The following is a 25,288-nucleotide window of genomic DNA, read 5'->3' as shown; positions in this document are numbered from 1 at the left end:
GTCTAACCAGTGCAGAGTACAGGGGCAGAATGACCTCCCTGCTCCTGCTGGCCACACCATTGCTGATGCAGGCCAGGATGCCACTGGCTCTCTTGGCCACCTGGGCACACTGCTGGCTCATGTTCAGGCAGGTATCAATCAGCACCCCCAGATCCCTCTCTGTCTGGCTGCTCTCCAGCCACTCCGACCCCAGCCTGTATCTCTGCATGGGGCTGTTGTGGCCGTGAGGGAAGGAGAGCTCCTGTGCTGGGCCGCAGCGCGCAGCGTTCCCCTCCGCCGGCAGCGCTGTCTGCCCCCCAGCCCTGTGTACCCTTCCGCGGGCGCAGAAGCTCTGTCAGACACTGGCGGGAATTCGTTATCGTACACGGGCAGGCAGATTGCACATAGCAGCAGGAAATTCCTGCAGCTTCTCCCGTTCTCAAGCTGTTTTCAAAGTCATTCCTGGTGTCAACTCGAAATACCCATTCTTCCCTCTCAAGTTACGCGGCTGTGACCCGCTTGCTCCGGCGGCAGCCTGCCGCAAAGCGCTGGCGTTGCTCCGCAGGCAGCTGCGCACCCTCCGAGGCAGACTGTTTGGCCGGTTCCTGGTTTCGTTGTTACTGTATCCATACCGCTCGGTGATCCAAAAACCCTCCCCCTAGGACAGGGAAGGCGAAGTTTCCCCGCTTCAGACAGAGCTCTCGGCACCGGCTCTCTGATTCGTCGTCCCGGCTCCGGAGGGGGCACGGTGTGGTCAGTTCGGCGGCCCGGTAACAAAAGGGGAAGCAGAAGAGAGGAGCTCGGAGAGCGGCTGGCAGCGCGGGGGAGCTCAGCCTGCCGGGGGAAGCTCAGCAGCGGCCGCGCAGGGGCGAGGGGCCCATGGCTGCGGGCGGCGGGTGAGGAGCGGGCGGAGGGCAGCGTCCCCGCCCGCGTCAGAGGCGAGGAGCGGCTCGGGGTGTCCCATGGGCGGCCGGGCCAGCCTTGCGTGTCGCGGGAGAGAGCTGACTTCCCCGTCCCGCCGCCGCTCCGCGCAAGAGGAGGCCGAGACGATGGTTCAGGTACGCGGGACGGCGCTCCCCACACCCAGCGCCGAGGGGGCTGCTGCGCGGGTTCGGCGCGGCCGGGGCGGCGGACACCCCCGCCGGGCTCCAGGGGCGGGCCGCGGGGCGGGGGACGGCTGCGCCGGGAGCATCGCTGTGCCGGGCAGGGGCCGCGGGCGGTCGGCGGGGCGCGGTGCGGTGGGGTCCGCTTGCCTCTGGAGCGGCGAGGAGAACGGAGGCACAGGTAGCCAGGGCCCGCCTCGACTCCTGCCTGGAGGCTTTCGGGCGCCCAGGCTGAGCCCGGTGCAGCCTGGCTCGGCTCCGGGCCACGTACGCCGCAGCGACCGCGGCTCAGCAGAGGCGCCGAGCCCGTCCTGCTGCGCGCTGAGCGCGGCCGTGGCTGCCAGGCTGTCGGTACTCTCAGAACCATAGAATCGTCTGGGTCGGAAAAGACCTTTGGGATCAGCGAGTCCAACCTGTATCTGACTCCACCAGGGCTAAAGCATGGCCCTCAGCGTTGCATCTCTACGTTTGAACATGCACCTAAGTCACCTAAATGGCTTTTGGGAGGCAGTCACGGGAAAACACATGCCCGAAAATGGGTATGGGTTGATAACCTTGAAGAACTCGTAACAACTTTCAGGGTGTGAGTTTGATCAGCTTTAGGTGATTCGATTTTAACTGTGCTTCATCCCCGTGCTGGGCTGTCTTTGACTCCCTGGCTGTGTGTGGATAGAACCAGAGGAACTGCCCAAACCGTAGCCTCTCGCCGCAGCTGTGAATAGGAAGCAGAAGAAAGCTCTGTGGAGTGCTAGCTGAGAGCTCAGCGCCGTGCAGCGCATTCCAGGGGCTCATTCAAGCATCTCCATTTCTGGTTTGCTAAGCAAACCTCTGGACCTTTGAAGTTTCAAGGCACTTCCTTCTGGGTTACCTCGAAAAGCTCGACAGATTTCAACTAATTTTAAGCACATGTTTAAATGCCTGTCCTGGTGCGGGTTCAGCACGCTGCAGCAGTCTCCTTCCTCTTGTGCATGCCAAAGCGAGCAGTCTCTTTCGTTTCAAATCCCTTCTGAAAACACAACCACTGCTCTAGAAACTTTTTAGGATTAGTTCCCCAGAAATTAATGAATAATATACCTCACAAGTAGTAAACTCTGGATGTATGCACTAAGTCGTGTTGGCTGGCTTCAAGCCCCTTTTGACCGGCTCATGTGCACGTATCCGTGAAGCTATCTCCATCGCTCTTGCGTCTAACATTTCAAACCAAACAGCTTCAAATAACCATTTTATTGTAGAAAGCTGCCAAGGAAATATCTGAGTGTGCGTGTGCCTGCCAGAACTGCCTTCCTCTGAAACGTAAGATGGCCAGCATTCACTTGCAGACAAGTGACTCATTTAAAGGGCTGCTTTTCTCTCTTTCTCGTTTAAAGGGATGCTTTCTTTCTTTCTTTCTTTCTTTCTTTCTTTCTTTCTTTCTTTCTTTCTTTCTTTCTTTCTTTCTTTCTTTCTTTCTCTCTTTCTCTCTTTCTCTCTTTCTCTCTTTCTCTCTTTCTCTCTTTCTCTCTTTCTCTCTTTCTCTCTTTCTCTCTTTCTCTCTTTCTCTCTTTCTCTCTTTCTCTCTTTCTCTCTTTCTCTCTTTCTCTCTTTCTCTCTTTCTCTCTTTCTCTCTTTCTCTCTTTCTCTCTTTCTCTCTTTCTCTCTTTCTCTCTTTCTCTCTTTCTCTCTCTCCTTCTCTCTTTCTCCTTCTCTCTTTCTCCTTCTCTCTTTCTCCTTCTCTCTTTCTCCTTCTCTCTTTCTCCTTCTCTCTTTCTCTCTCTCCTTCTCTCTTTCTCCTTCTCTCTTTCTCTCTCTCCTTCTCTTTCTCTCTTTCTCTCTCTCCTTCTCTTTCTCTCTTTCTCTCTCTCTTTCTTTCTTAATAAGAAGGAGGAGGTCTGTTCCATTTGAAAGCACACACAATGATCTCCAGTGATCTCTTGCCAGAGAAGCATGAGCCTGTGACTGTAGGCACTATATTAAACCTGACAGTCATAATGTTACAGTGGAGAGAGACATTACTGTAATAAACTTTTCTTTCTTACTTTCCTTTTTCCCCCTCCTCTTCTCCCCAGAGATTGATAGTGTCAGTTTTTGAGTACCTCTTAGCTCCAGCATCCTGAGTCCAGTTTCAGAACTGTAATGGAGCATGCTTCCACTAATGGCCACTACTTGGCCATTGTCCAGGGTCTCATTTGACACCAGGACCCCAGTTTTACTGGATGTTCTTAGAATCATAGAATCATTTTGGCTGAACCCTTTAGAGGTCATCTATAGTTCTGTGATTCTGTGAGTCCAACCATTATCTAACTCCAAGTCTGGTGCTAAATCATGTCACTCAGCAGCACATCTCTGCCTCTTTCTAATACCACCAGGGATAGTCACTTCCCCTCCCCTTCCCAGCCTGTTCCAATGCCTGACCACTCTTAGAGGAAAGACATTTCCCCCCAGTATCCAACCTAAACTGCCCCAGCACAATTTCAGACCATATCCTCTTGTTCATTCACCTGATACTAGGGAGAAGAGACCAATTCCCACCTCACTCCAACCTCCTTTCAGGTGTTGTAGAAAGCAGTGAGGTGTCCCCTCAGCCTCCTTTTCTCCAGACTAAACAATCCCAGTTCCCACAGCTGCTCCTCACCAGACCAGTTCTCCAGACCCTTCGTTGGCTTTGTTGCCCCTCAATGTCCTTTCTGTGGTGAAGGCTCCAGAGCTAAACCCAGCACTCAAGCTCTGGCCTCACCACTGCTGAGTCCAGCAGGACAGTCACTTCCCTGGTCCTGCTGACCTCAATATTGCTGTTCCAAGCCCAGATGCTGTTGCCCCTCTTGGCCACCTGAGCACACTGCTGGCTTATATTCAGCCAGCTGTCAGTCAACGCTCCTAGGTCTTTCTGTGCTGGGCAGCTTTACAGCACCTCTTCCTGCGTGCATGTGGTGGTTGTGATCCAGGTGCAGCACCCAGCACTTGGCCTTACTGAACCTCATATGGTTGGCCTCAGCCTGTCCAGGTCTCTCTGTAGAGCTCTCCCACTCTCAAGCAGTTCAACATGTCCTCTCAACTAAGTGACATCTGCAGAACTACTGAGTGCTCCCCTCATCCAGATCATGGCACCAAGTTCTGCATTAATTAGCTGTCTCTCCTTGTTTATTCCCTCATCACTCCCCACAGCTGAAAGGATGGAGGAGGTCACCACTTGTGCTCCTGATGCCTTGAACAGTCATCCCAAGGCCCCGAAGTCTCCTCTTTGCTCTCGAAACGCATTAAGAACTTGTTCCACACTGTATCACTTTGGAAGAAAACCCCATGCCTTGTTCTGCTTTTCATGCCCATGCTTGTGTTACTAAGCCTTGGTGAGGGATGGGTGACCCTGTTTCACAGCAGCTGCTGCAGAACCACCACAGTTTTGCCCCACCACACTTTGGTTACTTGTGACTCTGGCTGTCTGGGATTGCCAGTTTGCTCCTCAGAGGACTCTCCAGCTAACTGATGTTAGCACTGCTTAGGAGGCAGGGAGAAGGTAACAGCAAGCAACAAAAGAAAGAAACCTAGTGCCTAGTTTACTTAGCAGTGGCATGTAGGGTTGTAGAGGGAGTGCTGAGGCAAAGCAGAGCTTCACCAGTTTCATACCAGGTTCCATGAAATGATGGTCTGCATTCCTCTCTTATTCTGTATTAGGGTAAAGAATTTCTGCTCTGAATCCAATTGCATTTCATCACTTTAAAATTCCTTGGAGTGACAGAGGGAGCTGGGCCAGTAATTGTCAAAATACTGATTATAAATGTTCAAAGAAGTTAAAATGAAGAGCAGCCAGGAAGAAAGGGACTTGGGGGTGCTGGTAGATAGTAGCTGAAGATGAGCCAGCAGCGTGCCCAGATGGCCAAGAGAGCCAATGGCATCCTGGGCTGGCTCAGGAGCAGTGTGGCCAGCAGGACAAGGGAGGATATTCTACCCCTGTGCTCAGCACTGCTCAGGCCACAGCTTGAGTGCTGTGTCCAGTTCTGGGCTCCTCAATTCAAGAGAGAGGTGCTGGAAGGTGTCCAGAGAAGGGTGATGAAGCTGGTGAGGGGCCTGGAGCACAGCCCTGTGAGGAGAGGCTGAGGGAGCTGGGGGTGTGCAGCCTGCAGAAGAAGAGGCTCAGGGCAGAGCTCATTGCTGTCCACAACTCCCTGAAGGGAGGCTGTAGCCAGGTGGGGTTGGTCTCTTCTCCCAGGCAACCAGCACCAAAACAAGGGGACACAGTCTCAAGTTGTACTTGGGGAGGTCTAGGCTGGATGTTAGGAGGAAGTTCTTCCAGAGAGAGTGATTGGCATTGGAATGGGCTGCCCAGGGAGGTGGTGGAGTTGCCGTCCCTGGAGGTGTGGAAGTAAAGCCTGGCTGAGGCACTTAGTGCCATGGTCTGGTTGACTGGCCAGGGCTGGGTGCTAGGTTGGCCTGGATGATCTTGGAGGTCTCTTCCAACCTGGTTGATTCTGTGATTCTATGAAATGCTGGAGTAGTTTACAGCGCTGGCATAGGCTCCAATTTTACGCTGCTATTACGGAGCTGAAAACATGTGGGCAGGATGTATTAACATCAGCAGGGTTTTTTTTTACATGTGGAACATGAAAAAGGACTTAACAAGCAACACCTTAGAGCATGAGCTTTCTGTATTGCTGGGTTTCTATTGATCTTCCAGCAGGAAGAGCTATAATTATACAATAGGGCCATCTGAATTTCTACTATTAATGATTGTGATATTAGATACTCTGCCCCAGAGTGTGCAAAAAAGGTCTTAACACAAAGGTGAGGGAAAGAGAGCATAAATTTGAGTCTAGGGAGGTGTTTTGCTTGTTTGGTATGTTCAAGAGGAGGAGTAGATTTTTCTGGTATGATTGCAGTGGACAAGTGTTTGGGTGCATGGGTGTAAGTTGCAGCAAAAGAGGTTCTGCTTCAACACAAGGGAGAACTTCTTGACTGGAAGGGTCCCAGAGCACTGGCACAGGCTGCCCAGAGAGGCTGTGGGGTCTCCTTCTCTGGAGCCTTTCAAGGCCTGTCTGGATGTGTTCCTGTGTGATCTGTGTTAGATAGGATTGTCCTGCCATGGCAGGGGGGTTGGTCTGGATGATCTCCTTGGGTCCCTCCCAGCCCCTAATATCCTGTGAGCCTGTGTGATCCATTTTCCCCTCAGAATCAATGACATTAAGCTGACTTGATATTGGTACTAATGTTGCAGGTCTGTAATTATATGTTGTTGTGGTTTTTTTTGGGGGTTCTTTGGTTGGTTGTTTTTTGATTGGCTTTGCCCATGAGTGCTTTATCAGCCTTCTGTGAGGGGCTGCTGTGACAATGACTGCTGAATTCCTTGTTCAGTCTGGACTGGAGTTGTCAGAGAGAGTGATTGGCATTGGAATGGGCTGCCCAGAGAGGTGGTGGAGTCACTGTGTCTGGAGGTGTTCAAGAGAAGCCTGGATGGGGCACTTAGTGTCATGGTCTGGTTGATTGGCTAGGGCTGGGTGCTAGGTCGGACTTGATAAGGCACTTAGTGCCATGGTCTGTTGATTGGACAGGGCTTGGTGATGGCTTGGCCTGGATGAGCTTGGGGATCTCTGCCAACCTGCTTGATTCTCTGATTCTATGAAATGAGTATGTTGAATGTAAGCACAATCTGCTTCACATCTAGCTCGTTAAAACTGAGGAGGTTAAGTATTGTTTCAGTCACCTCACCATTTCATGAAGCTGTTTCTCTGCACAGATGGTTCAGATCACAGTTCTGTCACTGATATGCATTGTTCTGTCATCCAAACCAATGATTGAATTATCATCATTGTTACTGAAAACATGTGAGTTCTTTTATGGTATGTGGGATAAGAGTCATGCTCCTTTTCTCCTTTGTTCCAGCTGGTCCTTCCTCCTGACCTTGGGGCTGATGTAGTTCCCAAGGCCATCCAGCAGCAGAGAGGGCTCTTGGTGATTTCTGTAAATGCTAGCCTAGCACTGTACCTGAGCAGTCCCAGCCTCTCACATGAACAGGTCAGTTGTTAGCAGCATCACCTGTTCTCCTCCAGGCTGCCTCTCCTCATGTAAGAGGTTGAGGCATCATCACTGCTACCTGAGCAGTCCCAGCCACTCACATGAACAGGTCAGTTGTTAGCAGCATCACCTGTTCTCCTCCAGGCTGCCTCTCCTCATGTAAGAGGTTGAGGCATCATCACTGCTACCTGAGCAGTCCCAGCCACTCACATGAACAGGTCAGTTGTTAGCAGCATCACCTGTTCTTCTCCAGGCTGCCTCTCCTCATGTAAGAGGTTGAGGCATCATCACTGGTACCTGAGCAGTCCCAGCCTCTCACATGAACAGGTCAGATGTTAGCAGCATCACCTGTTCTCCTCCAGGCTGCCTCTCCTCATGTGAGAGGTTGAGACATCATCCCGAGTCCACTGTGACTGTGTTCTTAGCTCCAGCAGCAGGTTTCTGCATTCAACAAAACACTGGAATAAAAAGCAATTTCTTCAGCCTGTTTCTGGGCAATGAAATACTTAAGAGGTTCATGTGATCTCCACAGCTGTAGATATTGAAAATGACTTTTAAAGATGACCTGAGACACTTGGCTGAAGTTTAGGAATGTTTAATCCCCTGGTGACCCACATATGGTGCTCTTCAGGATGAATTTGCCCTTCACCCCCAAATGTAACAACACTCATCATTATGCCCTCTGATATTTTTCTCTGAAGAGGTAACTGCTTGATGTTGCCTTTGCTTTGTGGCATCCTCTGTTTGCCTTACATAAGCAGCTTGCTTGCCTTTTTCCTCCAGTGTGGGTACACTTGATGCTTGTGTTTGAAACTCTGTCATGTATGCTTGCTGGGATGTATTTTCTCATGTTTAACTCTGATATTTCATGCTTCAACATGCTCAGATGTTAGACCTTATTGCCCTTATTGCCCTTATTGCCCTTATTTCTTAGATGTTAGACCTTATTGCCCTTATTGCCCTTACTTCTTAGCTGTTAGACCTTACTGCCCTCTACAACTGCCTAAATGGAGGTTGTAATGAGGCTGGAGCTGGTCTCTTCTCCCAAATTACTAATGATAGGACAAGAGGAAATGGCCTCAAGTTGCATCAGAGCAGGTTTAGGTTGGCTGTTGGGAGGAAGTTCTTTCCTGAGCAGGTGTCAGGCACTGGGACAGGCTGCCCAGGGAGGTGGTGGAGTCACCATCCCTGGAGGTGTTTAAGAGGAGAGTGGCTGTGGTGCTTGAGGCTGTGGTCTGGTGATGAAGGCTGCTGGGATGAAGGTTGGACTGGCTGATGCTGGTGGTCGTTTCCAGCCATAGTGATTCACAGTGATGAGATGTTGTGCTGAGGGATTTGGTTTAGTCAGGGACTTGTCAGTGTGCAACTGCTGATTTGACTTGATGAGCCTGAAGGGCTTTGCCAACCTAAGAAACTCTCTGATTCTGTGATTCTGTTTATGTATAATACAGGTTCTGGTTTACATACCTGCAGTTGCTGAATTGGAGTCTGATTGCTCTTGCAGCAGCAAAACTTTCAGTGCTGAACACAGCTGTCAGAGGATGTCTTAGAGCATTATTGGTATAACATGAAACAGATAAATCAGGTGTGAGAACCCTGATTCATTCTCATGCAATAAGATAATCATAGAATCACAGAATGGTTTATGTTGGAAAGGACCTCAAGGATCATCCAGTTCCAACCCCCTGCCATAGGCAGGGACACCTCCCACTAGAGCAGGTTGCTCAAGGCCTCATCCAGCCTGGCCTGGAACACTTCCAGGGAGGTTATGGAGCACAGAATCACTCAATGTGAATCAAATCAAAGATCACATTGGGTGATTCTGTGCTCCACAACCTCCCTGGGCAACCTGTGCCAGTGTCTCACCACCCTCACTGCAAATAACCCTTATCCTAACATCTAGTTTCAATCTCCCCTCTGCCAGTTCAAACCCATTACTCCTCATCCTGTCATTACAAGACCTTATCAATAGTCCCTCCCCAGCCTTCCTGTAGCCCCCTTCAGACACTGGAAGGCCACTCCAAGATCTCCTCAAAGCCTTCTCTTCTCCAGGCTGCAGAGCCCCAGCTCTTGTAGCCTGTCCTCATAGCAGAGCTGCTGCAGCCCTCTGAGCATCTTTGTGGCCTCCTCTGGCCTGACTCCATCAGTTCCATGTCCTTGTTGAGTTGGGGTCTCCAGAGCTGCACACAGGACTGCAGGCAAGTGAAGGAAATGATTTCTAGAGGCTGTCTAGTGCTGTCCTGTGGCAGTTAAAACACAAATACCCCCCAGAAAATTAAACTCATATTTGAGGGACCATTTTCATCTCTAGCATGGGTTGTAGTTAGCAATATTCTTTGTCTTAACTTTCTCATGTGTGAGCTGGGCTGGGGAGACATATGTAGGAGGGACTGAAGGGAGGAAAAGGAGATGTAAATGAGAAGCCAGATAACAGCTTGCAAGGAGCTCTGTAAGCTCATATGCTGTGCTCCTGATTTATTTCTGTGAATTCCCACTATCTAGGTTTGACCATTAGGAGAGAGGTTATGGCATACAGTACATGACAAGACTGAGTTAGAACAGCTGGATGTGGCAGCTACTTTTGTCTTGTGAATTCATTTTATGTGACCTGCCACTTTCTGTAATTGATTGCTTCTGGGAAAAGCTCCAAATGTTAAGTGGCCTTCTCTTAAAAGCAGATGAGAAGACAGCAGTGCTCTAACTTTTTGCTTCTTTTCTCTTTCCAGCCTGCTCTGGTTTAAGTACACACAGAGACAAAGTAAGTGGGATTAAATTTTCCAACTAGACAGGATTTTGCTATGCTGGCTAAAGAAAATACAGTGAGAATGTAAAAAGAAAGCATGTGCCCAGTACTGAGTATTTGATGGGTGTTACCCAGTGGGTGGACTTCTGTCTTAGTTTCTGCCCTCTCTAGCTTCTTACACGATGGTGGGAAGAGGAGTTTAGCACTGCTTCATGACAGCTGTGTGACCAGCAGGACCAGGAAGGTCATTCTGCCCCTGTACTCAGCACTGGTTAAGGATGAGATTGAACAAGGCCAAGTGCAGGGTTCTACACTTTGGCCACAACAACCCCAAGCAGCACTACAGGCTGGGCCAGAGTGGCTGGAGAGCAGGGACCTGGGGATGCTGGGAGAGAGTAGCTGAAGATGAGGCAGCAGTGTGCCCAGGTGGCCAAGAGAGCCAATGGCATCCTGGGCTGGACCAGGAGCAGTGTGGCCAGCAGGACAAGGGAGGTTATTCTGCCCCTGTACTCAGCACTGCTCAGGCCACACCTTGAGTGCTGTGTCCAGTTCTGGGCTCCTCAAGTCAAGAGAGATGTTGAGGTGCTGGAAGGTGTCCAGAGAAGGGCAGCAAGGCTGGTGAGGGGCCTGGAGCACAGCCCTGTAAGGAGAGGCTGAGGGAGCTGGGGGTGTGCAGCCTGCAGAAGAGGAGGCTCAGGGCAGAGCCCATTGCTGTCTACAACTCCCTGAAGGGAGGCTGTAGCCAGGTGGGGTTGAGCTCTTCTCCCAGGCAAGCAGCACCAGCACAAGGGGACACAGTGTGAAGTTGTGGCAGGGGAGGTCTAGGCTGGATGTTAGGAGGAAGTTGTTGTCAGAGAGAGTGATTGGCATTGGAATGGGCTGCCCAGGGAGGTGGTGGAGTCACAACCCTGGAGCTGTTGAAGCCAAGCCTGGCTGAGGCACTTATTGCCATGGTCTGGTTGACTGGCTAGGGCTGGGTGCTAGGTTGGCCTGGATGAGCTTGGAGGTCTCTTCTAACCTGGTTGATTCTGTGATTGCTTTCTGAATGTAGAGCATGAGCAGGTGTATCAGGAATCACAGGTAACACAGACATGGAGCGTTTTAGAGTACTGCTGCTACTGTTTATCAGAGCTTTTCCACTTCTAGAGAGAAAAAGAAAGCATGAAAGCAGAGCTAACTGAAGTCAGTAGGCACTCTCCTTGCTTCCTGGCCTGTTTGTTTTTATAATACATCTATAAAACTAAAGGAAGAAGTCTTTTTAGCTAAGTTTATCTCAAAGTCTTTGAGATTTCTGCTTATTATCAACCACCCATCACGTTTTCTTGCAAGGACACTTACCAAACCTGAGCAGCTTGCAAGGGCAAGGGTGATTGTTTCACCTCCTGATGGTTAGGAGGTGATTCAGTCTGGTATTTCTGAGCTGGCTCTCAGAAGCAGAGTTCATTCCTGAATCCCATGTGATGACCAGCTTTGAGCATGCCTTGCTCCCTGACAATGCTGCTCTTAATCCACACAGATTTGTCATGCCCCTGTGCTTAGTTTGTAGCTCTTCCCATTGGCCCTGGTCCAGCAGGTCATGGAAGTGACTCCCTCTCTGGGGAAGGGCCAACCCCTGTTTCATCCCAGTCTTTTCTGGCTTCCAGCTCAGCCAGCTGGTCGTGTAAGGAGAGCTGACAAGGTAATTACTGTTTTCTAAAGCCCTTTTGGACCCTGTGGGCTTTAAGAAAAAGTCACTCATGTCCCAGAGCCCCTTTGGAGTCACCAAAGCTAGACCTTCTCTGTTGCTTTTGGACACTTACAATGGTAATCCTAGGTGCATCTTTACCTCCTGGGTGTGGATGTGAAGAGGTTAGGTTTAAACAAATACTAATGCCTCTGTTTGTACAAAAATGTGTGTGTAAGTACTTGTAGACACAGGGCATGAGTGTGTGTGGTGAAAGAGTGCTCAAGAAAAGATGGTTCTGTTTTGGCTGTGGGACTTCAAAGAGTTCTGTTAAAGTGCTGCTTCCTGTTCTTGCGCCTAACTGTCCTTGGCCCTTTCATAGCTTCTGTCCTGAGAATGTCATAGAATCATAGAATCAGCCAGGTTGGAAGGGACCTCCAAGCTCATCCAGGCCAACCTAGCACCCAGCCCTAGACAATCAACTCTAGACCATGGCACTAAGTGCCTCATCTAGGTTTTGCTTCAACACCTCCAGGGACGGAGACTCCACCACCTCCCTGGGCAGCCCATTCCAATGCCAATCACTCTCTCTGACAACAACTTCCTCCTAACATCCAGCCTAGACCTCCCCTGGCACAACTTGAAACAGTGTCCCCTTGTTCTGGAGCTGGTTGCCTGGGAGAAACAAACCTTCTCAGCTCTGACCTATCCCAAGTGCATCTGGTACTGTGGAGCTGTTAGGCCTCCTTTCCATGTCTGCAGGGAATGTGGAGCATAGCTGATGGAACATGGGCTGTTGCTGTTGGCTCTCACTGTTACCAGTGCTGGCCATGGCCATACTGTCTGACTGTGCCATTGGGCACTGGGCAAACAGCTGTATGTGACATTCAGGGAGCAAACATGGGGACACAGAATCATAGAATCTACCAGGTTGGAAGAGACCTCCAAGATCATCCAGCCCAACCTATCCCCCCTAGGCCAATCAACCAGACCATGGCACTAAGTGCCTCATCCAGGTTTTGCTTCAACACCTCCAAGGATGGCGACTCCACCACCTCCCTGGGCAGCCCATTCCAGTGCCAATCATTCTCTCTGACAACAACTTCCTCCTAACATCCAGCCTAGACCTCCCCTGGCACAACTTGAGACTGTGTCCCCTTGTTCTGTTGCTGCTTGCCTGGCAGAAGAGCCCAACCCCACCTGGCTACATCCAATGTATTCTTTCATTTGTGTTATTGATTGAGAGCTGCCAGAGATGAATCAGAACTTGACATCATGAGGCACTTCTTTGGTGTCAAAAACTGTTTCAAGGAGGACAGAGAGTCAATGTTCTGTTCAGCATCTTCATTCTGTTGCTCCCTGTTCTTTGTCATCTGCTACATAACACTAACAAAGAGCCTCCTCCTAATGCTTTCTTGTCGTTCATCCAAGCAATCAGAGCCAGCAAATGCTTTTTTTTAAAGTAAAAGACTCCCAGAAACTAATGCAAGTTTGGGACTTGAAAGAGCAAAAGGTTTTCATTACGTTTTTAAAGCAAATGTCAAGCATAAACTCTTTTTCATGTCCATATAAGCCCAAGGGGCATGGAATGCCTGCTTCCTGCCAAATCTGGGACTAACTAAGGCTATCACTAAGAGGGAAATTAAAACCATTTGGGTCTTTGTCCTTGAAGGCTCCCCATGCAATTTATGAAGGCTCTCTGGAGAGCCTGGAGATTTATTACAATGTCAGTTCATGGGCTTTCAGTGTACTTGTTCAGCCTGTTGTGATCGTGTTCTGTTCTTGACTGCAGAGCTCCAACAGCTTCCTTTAAGCACAGGCATAGTGGCACCAGCACCTAGATGTGGGGAGGTGTTTGTGCTCTTGAATACAGAGCTCCAACAGCTTCCTTTAAGCACAGGCACAGTGACTCCAGCACCTAGATGTGGGGAAGTGTTTGTGCTCTTGAATGCACTGCTCCAAGAGCTCCATTTAGGCACAGGCACAGTGACTCCAGCACCTAGATGTGGGGAGGTGTTTGTGCTCTTGAATGCAGAGCTCCAAGAGCTCCATTTAGGCACAGGCACAGTGACTCCAGCACCTAGATGTGGGGAGATGTTTGTGCTCCTAACTGCACTGCTCCAAGAGCTCCATTTAAGCATGGGCACCTGGATGTGGGGAGGTGTTTGTGCTCTTGAATGCAGAGCTCCAAGAGCTCCATTTAAGCACAGGCATAGTGACTCCAGCACCTAGATGTGGGGAGGTGTTTGTGCTCTTGAATGCACTGCTCCAAGAGCTCCATTTAGGCACAGGCACAGTGACTCCAGCACCTAGATGTGGGGAGGTGTTTGTGTGTGTCTGTTTGTGCCAGAGAGAAGGAAAGATGATGCAGAAGATGTGTGAGTTCAACCTGGGGATTTCTGACCTGGCTTTCCCACTACATAATTTTGGTGGTTATATAAACAAAGGGTTGTGTCTCTAGCCTGTCTGTAGGTATTTGGAACAGATCTTCCTTGCCATCGTGGTGGAGCAGGGGAAAGAGCTGCTTTGTCCGTGACTGTTTTGATGTGCACTGTAAGAACTATATTCACATGAAGGTAATCATCACAGAATCACTGAATGGTTTAGATTGGAAGGTATCTCAAGGATCATCCAGTTCTAACCCCCTGCCACAGGCAGGGACACCTCTCACTAGAACAGGTCACTCAAGGCCTCATCTAACCTGGCCTTGAACAGGTCCAGGGAGGGAGCAGCCACAACCTCCCTGGGCAACCTGTGCCAGTGTCTCACCACCCTCACTGCAAAGAGCTTCTTCCTAACATCTATTTTGAATCTCCCTCTGCCAGTTTAAACCCATTCCTCCTTGTCCTGTAATTACAAGACCTTGTCAGTAGTCCCTCCCCAGCCTTCCTGTAGGTCCCCTTCAGATACTGGAAGGCCACTCTAAAGTCTCCTCAAAGCCTTCTCTTCTCCAGGCTGCAGAGCCCCAACTCTCTCAGCCTGTCCTCACAGCAGAGCTGCTGCAGCCCTCTGAACTTCTCGGTGGCCTCCTCTGGCCTGGCTCCAACAGTTCCATGTCCTTCTTGTGCTGGGGGCTCCAGGACTGCACACAGGACTCCAGGTGGGTTCTGAGGAGAGCAGAGCCAAGGGGCAGAATCCCCTCCCTTGCCCTGCTGCCCACACTGCTCTTGCTGCAGCCCAGCACAGGGTTGCTGTCTGGGCTGCACTCACACTGCAGGCTCCTGTTCAGCTTTGCATCAGCCCAGACCCTCAGGTCCTTTTCCTCAGGGCTGCTCTCAGCCATTCCCCACCCAGCCTGGAGTTGTGCTTGGGATTGTACATGGAATTGATTCATTTGGAAAAGACCTTGAAGATCATTGAGTCCACCTGTTAATGATTGTGAGTGTAAGCTGTTCATTCAGCTGTTCCAGTGCCATGGCAGCAGTGGCAGTTCTAACTCAAGGAGGGCTGAGGTCATTCAGGGGGAAGTCTGGTGGCCAATCTATTGCCCTGAGGTCCTAAGTAGGAGGAAGCTTAGGTTTGCAGTTACTCTGACACAAAGGGATACCTTTGTGTTATGAGTCACTTGACCCACAACTTTTCCCTGAGTAAGTCCTAACCTATTTCCTGTTGACTTCTGGGTAGTTTCCAATGCACCAAGTGCATCCTACCTGGAAAAAGAAGAGAACCTGTTGGCTCAGACAGAAGAGACCTTGCAGTGTTTTCAGACATAGCAAAAGCTGCTCCTGTGGAACTGTGTCGGAACAGCATGGCAGCTGTCACCAGTGGTGATCTCCAAGGATCAGTGCTGGGCCCAGTCCTGTTCAACATCTCTACTGACAATCTGGACCAGGGGATTGAGTCCAGCATCAGTAAGTTTGCAGATGACACCAAGCTAGGAGCAGCTGTGGAGCTGTTGGAGGGTAGCAGAGCCCTACAGAGGGATCTGACCAGGCTGGATGGGTGGGCAGAGGCCAACGGGATGAGACTGAACAAGGCCAAGTGCAGGGTTCTGCATTTTGGCCACAACAACCTCAAGCAGCACTACAGGCTGGGGACAGAGTGGCTGAGAGCAGCCAGGCAGAGAGGGACCTGAGGGTGCTGGTAGAGAGTAGCTGAAGATGAGCCAGCAGTGTGCCCAGGTGGCCAAGAGAGCCAATGGCATCCTGGCCTGGCTCAGGAACAGTGTGGGCAGCAGGACAAGGGAGGTTCTTCTGCCTCTGTGCTCAGCACTGCTCAGGCCACACCTTGAGTGCTGTGCCCAGTTCTGGGCTCCTCCATTCAAGAGAGATGTTGCAGTACTGGAAGGTGTCCACAGGAGGGCGACAAAGCTGGTGAGGGGCCTGGAGCACAAACCCTGTGAGGAGAGGCTGAGGGAGCTGGGGGTGTGCAGCCTGCAGCAGAGGAGGCTCAGGGCAGAGCTCATTACTCTACAGCTACCTGCAGGGAGGTTGTAGCCAGGTGGGGTTGGTCTCTTCTCCCAAGCAACCAGCACCAGAAGAAGGGGACACAGTGTGAAGCTGTGCCAGGGGAGGTCTAGGCTGGATGTGATGAGGAAGTTTTTGTCAGAGAGAGTGATTGGCATTGGAATGGGCTGCCCAGGGAGGTGGTGGAGTTGCTGTCCGTGGAGCTGTTGAAGCCAAGCCTGGCTGAGGCACTTAGTGCCATGGTCTGGTTGACTGGCTAGGGCTGTGTGCTAGGTTGGACTGGATGATCTTGGAGGTCTCTTCCAACCTGCTTGATTCCGTGATTCTGTGATTCTTTCTTCAGCTCCCACTTGGAAAGAATTCCTATTTGGAATACATTTGCAGGTGTCATGAAGACTTGAAAGATGTGAGGGGCTAGCCAAAAAGGAGCAGTGTCAGAACTCTGACAGGGAGGGATGGGGCAGGCCCTGTGCCACCAGCCGGCGACGCTTCGCTGTTCTCCCCATGGGAGAAAAAGGGGCTCGCTTTTTTCATGTATCAGCTGGAATCAATCTCTGCACTGAACATCCATAAAAGGAGCAGAAATGGAAGGGTCTGTTTTGAAAGCAAAAAAAAAGGAGGAAAAGATGTTTTTCTTAACTCATCTCATTTCTTCCTTGCAAATCCATCTTGAAGGGCTGCTGATGCTAACTGTGGAACAGGGTGGAATTAGTTGTCCAGAACCAAGCGCTCGGTTTCGTTGTGGTTGGCCTCCATCCTGAGGGGCAAAGGCTTTGCTAGGAGGATGGAAGCTGAGCCTAGGGCAGCTCTGACTGAGATTCTAGCAAGACTCTGGTTCATAGAATCATAGAATCAACCAGGTTGGAAGAGACTTCCAAGCTCAGCCAGTCCAACCTAGCACCCAGCCCTAGCCAGTCAACCAGACCATGGCACTAAGTGCCTCATCCAGGCTTGGATTCAAGACCTCCAGGGATGGTGACTCCACCACCTCCCTGGGCAGCCCATTCCAATGCCAATCACTCTCTCTGCCAACAACTTCCTCCTAACATCCAGCCTAGACCTCCCCTGGCACAACTTGAGACTGTGTCCCCTTGTTCTATTGCTGGTTGCCTGGGAGAAGAGGCCAACCCCACCTGGCTACAGCTTCCCTTCAGGTAGTTGTAGACAGCAATAAGGTCTCCCCTGAGCCTCCTCTTCTCCAGGCTAAACAACCCCAGCTCCCTCAGCCTCTCCTCTCTCATCTCAGGTTTAGCAGCTCTGCTGAAGTTGTCAGTGCTAGAGCATTTGAATGTCATTCAAAACCTTAGCAGCAGAACTAAGAAGGACTCCTGGTTACTTATTCCTTGCCTTTGTTTCATTCTATTTTTTGCACCAAAGTACCATAGAGATATTTCCTATTGATAATGTCTACAGTATGTGCAATCAACAGTGGAAATAGAAATACTTACACAGAAATCATTGCACAGGATCATAGAATGTCCTGTCATTCCAAGACCTTGTCAGTAGTCCCTCCCCAGCCCTCCTGTAGGTTCCCTTCAGATGGAAGGCCACTTCCAAGGTCCCCTTGAAGCCTTCTTTTCTCCAGGCTGCACAGCCCCAACTCTTTTAGCCTGTCCTCATAGCAGAGCTGCTGCAGCCCTCTGAGCATCTTCATGGCCTCATCTGGACTGGCTCCCACAGTTCCATGTCCTTCTTGTGTTGGGGGCTGCAGAACTGCACACAGGACTCCAGGTTGGGTATCTCAGGTGTGACTGCAAACTGAAAGCTGTCTTATCAAACACTGACATGAGAAATGCATTTTCAGTCTGTGTTTACTGTGAAGAAAGATTCAAGTTGGGAGTTTGTGGTATGAAGCTGGGATCCTGACATGAACCAGGGTTTTAACACAGATGAACGGACTTGTGGCTGCTGGAGTCTTCAGAGTCCTTTGAACTTCTGTTTTTGGCTAGGAGGAGGGGAAGAAGCACATTTTGTCCTTCCTGTAACAAGTCAGAAAACAAAATCAGCCACAAGGCATTCTTCCTTTAAAATCCTGGCAGTGTGGGCCACTGTAGAGAAACAAGGAGCTGGGATTAGAAAGGAAACCTTTGCCAAGAACTTCTAAAAATAGAAAACTGAAAACTCTTACTGGCATCACTGGAAGACTTACCCTTGTAATTGCTGTCATATTGTGGCCTCAAACTCTGAAAACCAGCATGCAGTAAAAGCATTCTTCTGAAAGTGCTTCCAGATTTCATAGATTCTTAGAGTCATAGAAGCAGTCAGGGTTGGAAGGGACCACAAGGAGCAGCCAGTCTAACCTATCTCCCAGCCCTATCCAGTCAACCAGACCATGGCACTAAGTGCCCCATCCAGGCTTTTCTTGAGCACCTCCAGGGATGGTGACTCCACCACCTCCCTGGGCAGCCCATTCCAATGCCAATCACTCTCTCTGTGAAGAACTTCTTCCTATCATCCAGCCTAGACCTCCCCTGGCACAACTTCACACTGTGTCCCCTTCTTCTATTGCTGGTTGCCTGGCAGAAGAGGCCACCCCCCACCTGGCTACAATGTCCCTTCAGGTAGTTGTAGACAGCAATGAGCTCTGCCCTGAGCCTCCTCTTCTCCAGGCTAACCAACCCCAGCTCCCTCAGCCTCTCCTCGTAGGGCTGCGCTCATAGATTCATAGAATCATAGAATCAGTCAGGGTTGGAAGGGACCACAAGGATCAGCCAGTCCAACACCCCTGCCATGCCCAGGGACACCCTACCCTAGAGCAGGCTGCCCACAGCCTCAGCCAGCCTGGCCTTAAACACCTCCAGCCATGGGGCCTCAACCACCTCCCTGGGCAACCCATTCCAGCCTCTCACCACTCTCATGCTCTACAACTTCCTCCTCATGTCCACTCTGACTCTCCCCATCTCCAGCTTTGCTCCATCCCCCCTAGTCTTGTCACTCCCATAGAGCTAAAAAGTCCCTCCCCAGCTTTTTTGTAGCTACCTTCAGATCCTGGAAGGCCACAAGAAGGTCAAAGCCCCTCAGCATCACCAAGTCCAACATAGAACCCTGCTCTACAAGAGTCATCTAAACCATAGCCCTAAGCACCACATCCAAACCACCCTTAAACACACCCAGGGTGGGTGACTCCACCACCTCCCTGGGCAGCTCATTTGATCACATTGGGTGATTCTGTGCTCCACAACCTCCCTGGGCAACCTGTGCCAGTGTCTCACCACCCTCACTGCAAACGACTTCTTCCTAGCATCCAGTTTGAATCTCCCCTCTGCCAGTTTAAACCCATTCCTCCTCATCCTGTCATTGCAAGACCTTGTCAATAGTCCCTCCCCAGTCCTCCTGTAGCCCCCTTCAGATACTGGAAGGCTACTCCAAGGTCTCCTCAAAGCCTTTTCTTCTCCAGGCTGAAAATCATAGAATCATAGAATCAGCCAGGTTGGAAGAGACCTCCAAGCTCATCCAGTCCAACCTAGCACCCAGCCCTAGCCAGTCAACCAGACAATGGCACTAAGAGCAAGCCCCAGCTCTCATAACCTGTCCTCATAGCAGAGCTGCTGCAGCCCTCTGAGCATCTTGGTGACCTCCTTTGGGCTGTCTCAAACAGTTCCACGTCCTTCTTGTGTTGAGGGTTCCAGAGCTGCACACAGCAGTCCAGGTGGGGTCTGAGGAGAGCAGAGCCAAGAGGCAGAATCCCCTCCCTTGACAGCCTTCTGTGTGCTCAGCAGTCCAGGTGGGGTCTTATGAGAGCAAAGGGGGAGAATCTCCTCCCTTGATAGCCTTCTGTGTGCTCAGCAGTCCAGGTGGGGTCTTCTGAGAGCAAAGGGGGAGAATCCCCTCCCTTGATAGCTTTCTGTGTGCTCAGCAGTCCAGGTGGGGTCTTATGAGAGCAAAGGGGGAGAATCCCCTCCCTTGAAAGCCTTCTGTGTGCTTTAATTAGATCAAATACCTGCCTGTGACTGTTTTGTCAGAGAAGACCAAAGCAAAATGAGTGCCACTGCTGCTGCTTTCCTCCTGCCCTGCCTTTCTCTCCCCATTGCAATACTCTTTGCTGTGGGATTGCTTCTTGTGACATACAAATAAGCTGCTCTGTGTAGAAGATATCTCTCTGAAACTGATTCTGGAGATCCTAAGAGATGTTTCACTGAAAGTGTGACCATTTGCAGAAAATTTGGCTGCTTCTGTGTTAAGAGCTTAGATTATGTTAAGGAAAACCAAAGAAAGACCCTGAACTACAACATATTCATCCATCAGAGGAAAGAAACAAATCTTGTTCCATCCCTTGACTCATTTTTATTATAACTTCATATTTTTCCTGTAAATTTGCATCCAACAGACTTAAACATTTAGTGGGAAATAAAAAACAACCAACCCTAAACCAATTTCCTTCCTTTTCAGCTGTTGTAACTGTACTCTGGGAGTTACTTCAGGAAGAGTATCTTATTCCTGACTTCCTGATCTGCCTGCAAGTTGATATCTGGTGCCCTCCTGAGAGGCACAGTTTTGCTTGCTGGTCCACCCAGCCGTGCCAGATTTGTGTAAACAAGCTTTCTACTTCTGAAGGTGGCAGAGGAGCAAAGGGTTTATGTTTACTCAGGGTCTCTTTGACATCAGGAATGAGACAAAAAGAGTAACACATCCAAAGGCACATGCCTGCTGTAGTCACCCCTCTGTTGGATTTGGGGAAGGATTGCAGATTTGTCAAGCAAGACATTTGGCTGATTAAAAGGCTGATTTGGTAGCTGTACAAGAAGGCTCAAGCCTGAGTCAGAGAATCATAGAATCAGTCAGGGTTGGAAGGGACCACAAGGATCATCCAGTTGCAACCCCCCTGCCATGCCCAGGGACACTCTACCCTAGAGCAGGCTGCACACAGCCTCAGCCAGCCTGGCCTTAAACACCTCCAGCCATGGGGCCTCAACCACCTCCCTGGGCAACCTATTCCAGCCTCTCACCACTCTCATGCTCAACAACTTCCTCCTCACCTCCAGGCTGAACCTCCCCACCTTCAGCTTCACTCCTCAGAGTCTTTTTGGCTCTCAACAGAAGGAGAAACTGAACTTTAACAGAATCCCTCTGTTCCCTCTGCTTTCTTCCTACCCCATCTGTGTAACAAAGCTGCTGCTTGATCTCTTGACCTTAAACCTTTGGCAACTGGGAGAAAGGAATAAAGAGAGAGGGTAGGGTAGAATGAGAGGGGACTCTAAAGCAGGAAGCAGGGAGTGAATGATTTGTTTGTGGAGATGCAAAAAGGAAGGGAGAGAACAAAGGAGATCTTGAGCAGAAAGGTTCAGGAGTTGGCTATCAAAGCAAGAGTTGCACAGAAAATGGATGAGAAGTGAGAGGCAAAAATAAGTTAGGGAAATGAGAGGTGGCATGAGGAAAAGATGGGGAGAGTGAGCCAAAAGATGAAGGACCAAGAGGAGAAAAATTAGCACAAGCTGCATGAATTTCTGTAGTGTGTATGCATGTACTGGCTTGCTTTACTGTTTATCCAGCAGTTATACATTTAGGTCACTAAGGGTCTAGGCATCATAGACTCATAGAATCAAGCAGGTTGGAAGAGACCTCCAAGATCATCCAGGCCAGCCTAGCACCCAGCCCTAGCCAATCAACCAGACCATGGCACTAAGTGCCTCAGTCAGGCTTTGCTTCAACACCTCCAGGGATAGCAAATCCACCACCTCCCTGGGCAGCCCATTCCAATGCCAATCACTCTCTCTGACAACAACTTCCTCCTAACATCCAGCCTAGACCTCCCCTGGCACAACTTCACACTGTGTCCCCTTCTTCTGATGCTGCTTGCCTGGCAGAAGAGACCAACCCCACCTGGCTACAACCTCCCTTTAGGTAGTTGTAGACAGCAATGGGCTCTGCCCTGAGCCTCCTCTTCTGCAGGCTGCACACTCCCAGTTCCCTCAGCCTCTCACCTGGCTACAGCCTCCCTTCAGGTAGATGTAGAGAGCAGCTTTGTTTGTTTACCTTCTTACTTGGAAAGCCACAAGTCTGTGCTGGTGTTTGCTTTGGCTGTGCTGAGACAAAGCAGCAGTGTATGGGAAAACAAAACAAAAAGTAGAGGATATAGAATATTTCCATGGGAAGTTAAATGCTTAAACAGGCAAACAAAAGTTTGCCTAGGCAAGACAAATACTTACTGGAATAGCTGGCCTTGGGGTGAAATGTTTCATATTCCTCTCTACAGCTCTGAAGACTGAGCTGCACAAATGAAATTAGCAGAATGCAGCCCAGCAGACATCCTGTCACAGATGAGCCAAAAGCCTTTGCTATGCTTCCTGTATGATGCCAGGCCTGGGATTGGTGATGTTTATTATGCAGTGCACATCTGCTGCATCCCCTGCTCTGAACCTTCGTGTGGGATGCTCCTGCTGTATCCCCTGTTCTGAAGCTTGATGTGGGATGCTCCTGCTGTATCCCCTGTTCTGAACCTTGGTGTAGGATGCTCCTGCTGTATCCCCTGTTCTGAACCTTGGTGTGGGATGCTCCTGCTGTATCCCCTGTTCTGAACCTTGGTGTGGGATGCTCCTGCTGCATCCCCTGTTCTGAACCTTGGTGTGGGATGCTCCTGCTGTATCCCCTGTTCTGAACCTTGGTGTAGGATGCTCCTGCTGTATCCCCTGTTCTGAACCTTGGTGTGGGATGCTCCTGCTGTATCCCCTGTTCTGAACCTTGGTGTGGGATGCTCCTGCTGCATCCCCTGTTCTGAACCTTGGTGTGGGATGCTCCTGCTGTATCCCCTGTTCTGAACCTTGGTGTGGGATGCTCCTGCTGCATCCCCTGTTCTGAAGCTTGATGTGGGATGCTCCTGCTGTATCCCCTGTTCTGAAGCTTGATGTGGGATGCTCCTGCTGCATCCCCTGTTCTGAACCTTGGTGTGGGATGCTCCTGCTGCATCCCCTGTTCTGAACCTTGGTGTGGGATGCTCCTGCTGCATCCCCTGTTCTGAACCTTGGTGTGGGATGCTCCTGCTGCATCCCCTGTTCTGAACCTTGGTGTGGGATGCTCCTGCTGCATCCCCTGTTCTGAACCTTGGTGTGGGATGCTCCTGCTGCATGCCCTGCTCTGAACCTTGGTGTGGGATGCTCCTGCTGCATCCCCTGTTCTGAACCTTGGTGTGGGATGCTCCTGCTGCATCCCCTGTTCTGAACCTTGGTGTGGGATGCTCCTGCTGCATCCCCTGCTCTGAACCTTGGTGTGGGATGCTCCTGCTGCATCCCCTGTTCTGAACCTTGGTGTAGGATGCTCCTGCTGTATCCCCTGTTCTGAACCTTGGTGTGGGATGCTCCTGCTGCATCCCCTGTTCTGAACCTTGGTGTGGGATGCTCCTGCTGCATGCCCTGCTCTGAACCTTGGTGTGGGATGCTCCTGCTGCATCCCCTGTTCTGAACCTTGGTGTGGGATGCTCCTGCTGCATCCCCTGTTCTGAACCTTGGTGTGGGATGCTCCTGCTTCATCCCCTGCTCTGAACCTTGGTGTGGGATGCTCCTGCTGCATCCCCTGTTCTGAACCTTGGTGTGGGATGCTCCTGCTGCATCCCCTGCTCTGAACCTTGGTGTAGGATGCTCCTGCTGCATCCCCTGCTCTGAACCTTGGTGTAGGATGCTCCTGCTGCATGCCCTGTTCTGAAGCTTTGTGTAACTGCTTCTCTGGATGCTCCTGCTGCAGGTCCTGTTCTGAAGCTTTGTGCAGCTGTTTCTATGGATGCTCCTGCTGCATCCCCTGTTCTGAAGCTTGGTGTGGGATGCTCTTGCTGCATGCCCTGTTCTGAACCCTGGTGTAACTGCTTCTCTGGATGCTCCTGCTGCATGCCCTGTTCTGAAGCTTTGTGTAGGATGCTCTTGTGGCATCCCCTGTTCTGAAGTAACTGTCAGTTATCATCAACTCTGACCAAGGTTTGTACTTAGAATAGAGCAGATAGTTTGTACAGGCTTAGTGTATCATCTGCTGTTGTAGCAGAAGTGAGGTACTGGAAGGTGTCCAGAGAAGGGCAACAAAGGTGGTGAGGGGCCTGGAGCACAGCCCTGTGAGGAGAGGCTGAGGGAGCTGCAGGTGTGCAGCCTGCAGAAGAGGAGGCTCAGGGCAGAGCTCATTGCTGTCTACAACTCCCTGAAGGGAGGCTGTATCCAGGTGGGGTTGGTCTCTTCTGCCAGGCAACCAGCACCAGAAGAAGGAGACACAGTCTCGAGTTATGCCAGGGGAGGTCTAGGCTGGATGTTAGGAAGAAGTTGTTGTCAGAGAGAGTGATTGGCATTGGAATGGGCTGCCCAGGGAGGTGGTGGAGTCACTGTCCCTGGAGGTGTTGAAGCAAAGCCTGGATGGGGCACTTAGTGCCACGGTCTGGTTGATTGGCTAGGGCTGGGTGCTAGGTTGGACTGGATGATCTTGGAGGTCTCTTCCAACCTGATTGATTCTATGATTCTACTCTAAGTGGAAAGAGGGGAGGCTCTGAGAAGCCCAGGCAGCATCCCCAGATCTGGCACCCAGGTGGTGCCATTGCAATCCTCCAGCTTCACTGGCAATTCCCAGGCACGGCCTCACTGATGGGAAATGCTGTGAAGATCAGGAGGAAGCATGTATTTTTTGGTTAGAACCTCAAAAAGCAAGTTCCTCCTCATTCCAGCACTCTCTTTTCACTTCTGTGCCAGTGGTTATATGGTTTCAGTGTGGTTACCCTGAGCGGCTTGTGACTCAATCCCCCTTCACTATTGCTCTGCACTTTTCACTCTCCCTAATCAATTGTCACTGCCTCCTTCTTCCTTGGATGTGCTTTTACATTCCTTTGGATCCTTGCTTGTCAGGCAGACTGTGTATTGCTTTAGTTATTGTAACCAAAACAGAGGGGTAAAATCCCAACACAGTCCTACAGGAACCACCTACATTTCAGAAATCAGAAAGATTCTGAGGATGCCCCTGCAAAGGATGCAAATGAAAGCAAACCATAGAATCAAGCAGGTTGGAAGAGACCTCCAAGATCATCCAGGCCAACCTAGCACCCAGCCCTAACCAATCAACCAGACCATGGCACTAAGTGCCTCAGCCAGGCTTTGCTTCAACACCTCCAGGGACAGTGACTCCACCACCTCCCTGGGCAGCCCATTCCAATGCCAATCACTCTCTCTGACAACAACTTCCTCCTAACATCCAACCTAGACCTCCCCTGGCACAACTTCACACTGTGTCCCCTTCTTCTGGTGCTGGTTGCCTGGGAGAAGAGACCAATCCCACCTGGCTACAGCCTCCCTTCAGGTAGTTGCAGACAGCAATGAGCTCTGCCCTGAGCCTCCTCTGCTCCTAGCTTAGTGTCATCTGCAAACTTACTAATGATGCTCAGAGGGCTGCAGCAGCTCTGCTGTGAGCACAGACTGAAAGAGTTGGGGCTGTTCAGTCTGGAGAAGAGGAGGCT

At 50.6% G+C, this 25,288-nt stretch overlaps 1 protein-coding gene across 3 annotated transcripts in view; it reads left to right on the top strand.

Annotated features, from left to right (window-relative positions):
* The first annotated feature begins 551 nt into the window (after positions 1-551).
* TNS3 (tensin 3) overlaps positions 552-25,288 on the top strand; it is a 269,285-nt gene continuing 244,548 nt past the window's right edge. For all 3 annotated transcript variants that reach the window (XM_064169929.1, XM_064169928.1, XM_064169927.1), the window contains exon 1: positions 552-1,037. In XM_064169929.1, the coding sequence (XP_064025999.1) occupies positions 942-1,037 (96 nt within the window). In that variant the 5' untranslated portion in view covers positions 552-941. The remainder of the gene's footprint in view (positions 1,038-25,288) is intronic.

This window comes from Pogoniulus pusillus, chromosome 32, assembly GCF_015220805.1.
Source record: "Pogoniulus pusillus isolate bPogPus1 chromosome 32, bPogPus1.pri, whole genome shotgun sequence".
NCBI classification, from domain to species: domain Eukaryota; kingdom Metazoa; phylum Chordata; class Aves; order Piciformes; family Lybiidae; genus Pogoniulus; species Pogoniulus pusillus.
The sequence above is the reverse complement of the archived record's forward strand: the minus strand, read 5'-3'. Positions and strand labels throughout refer to the sequence as shown.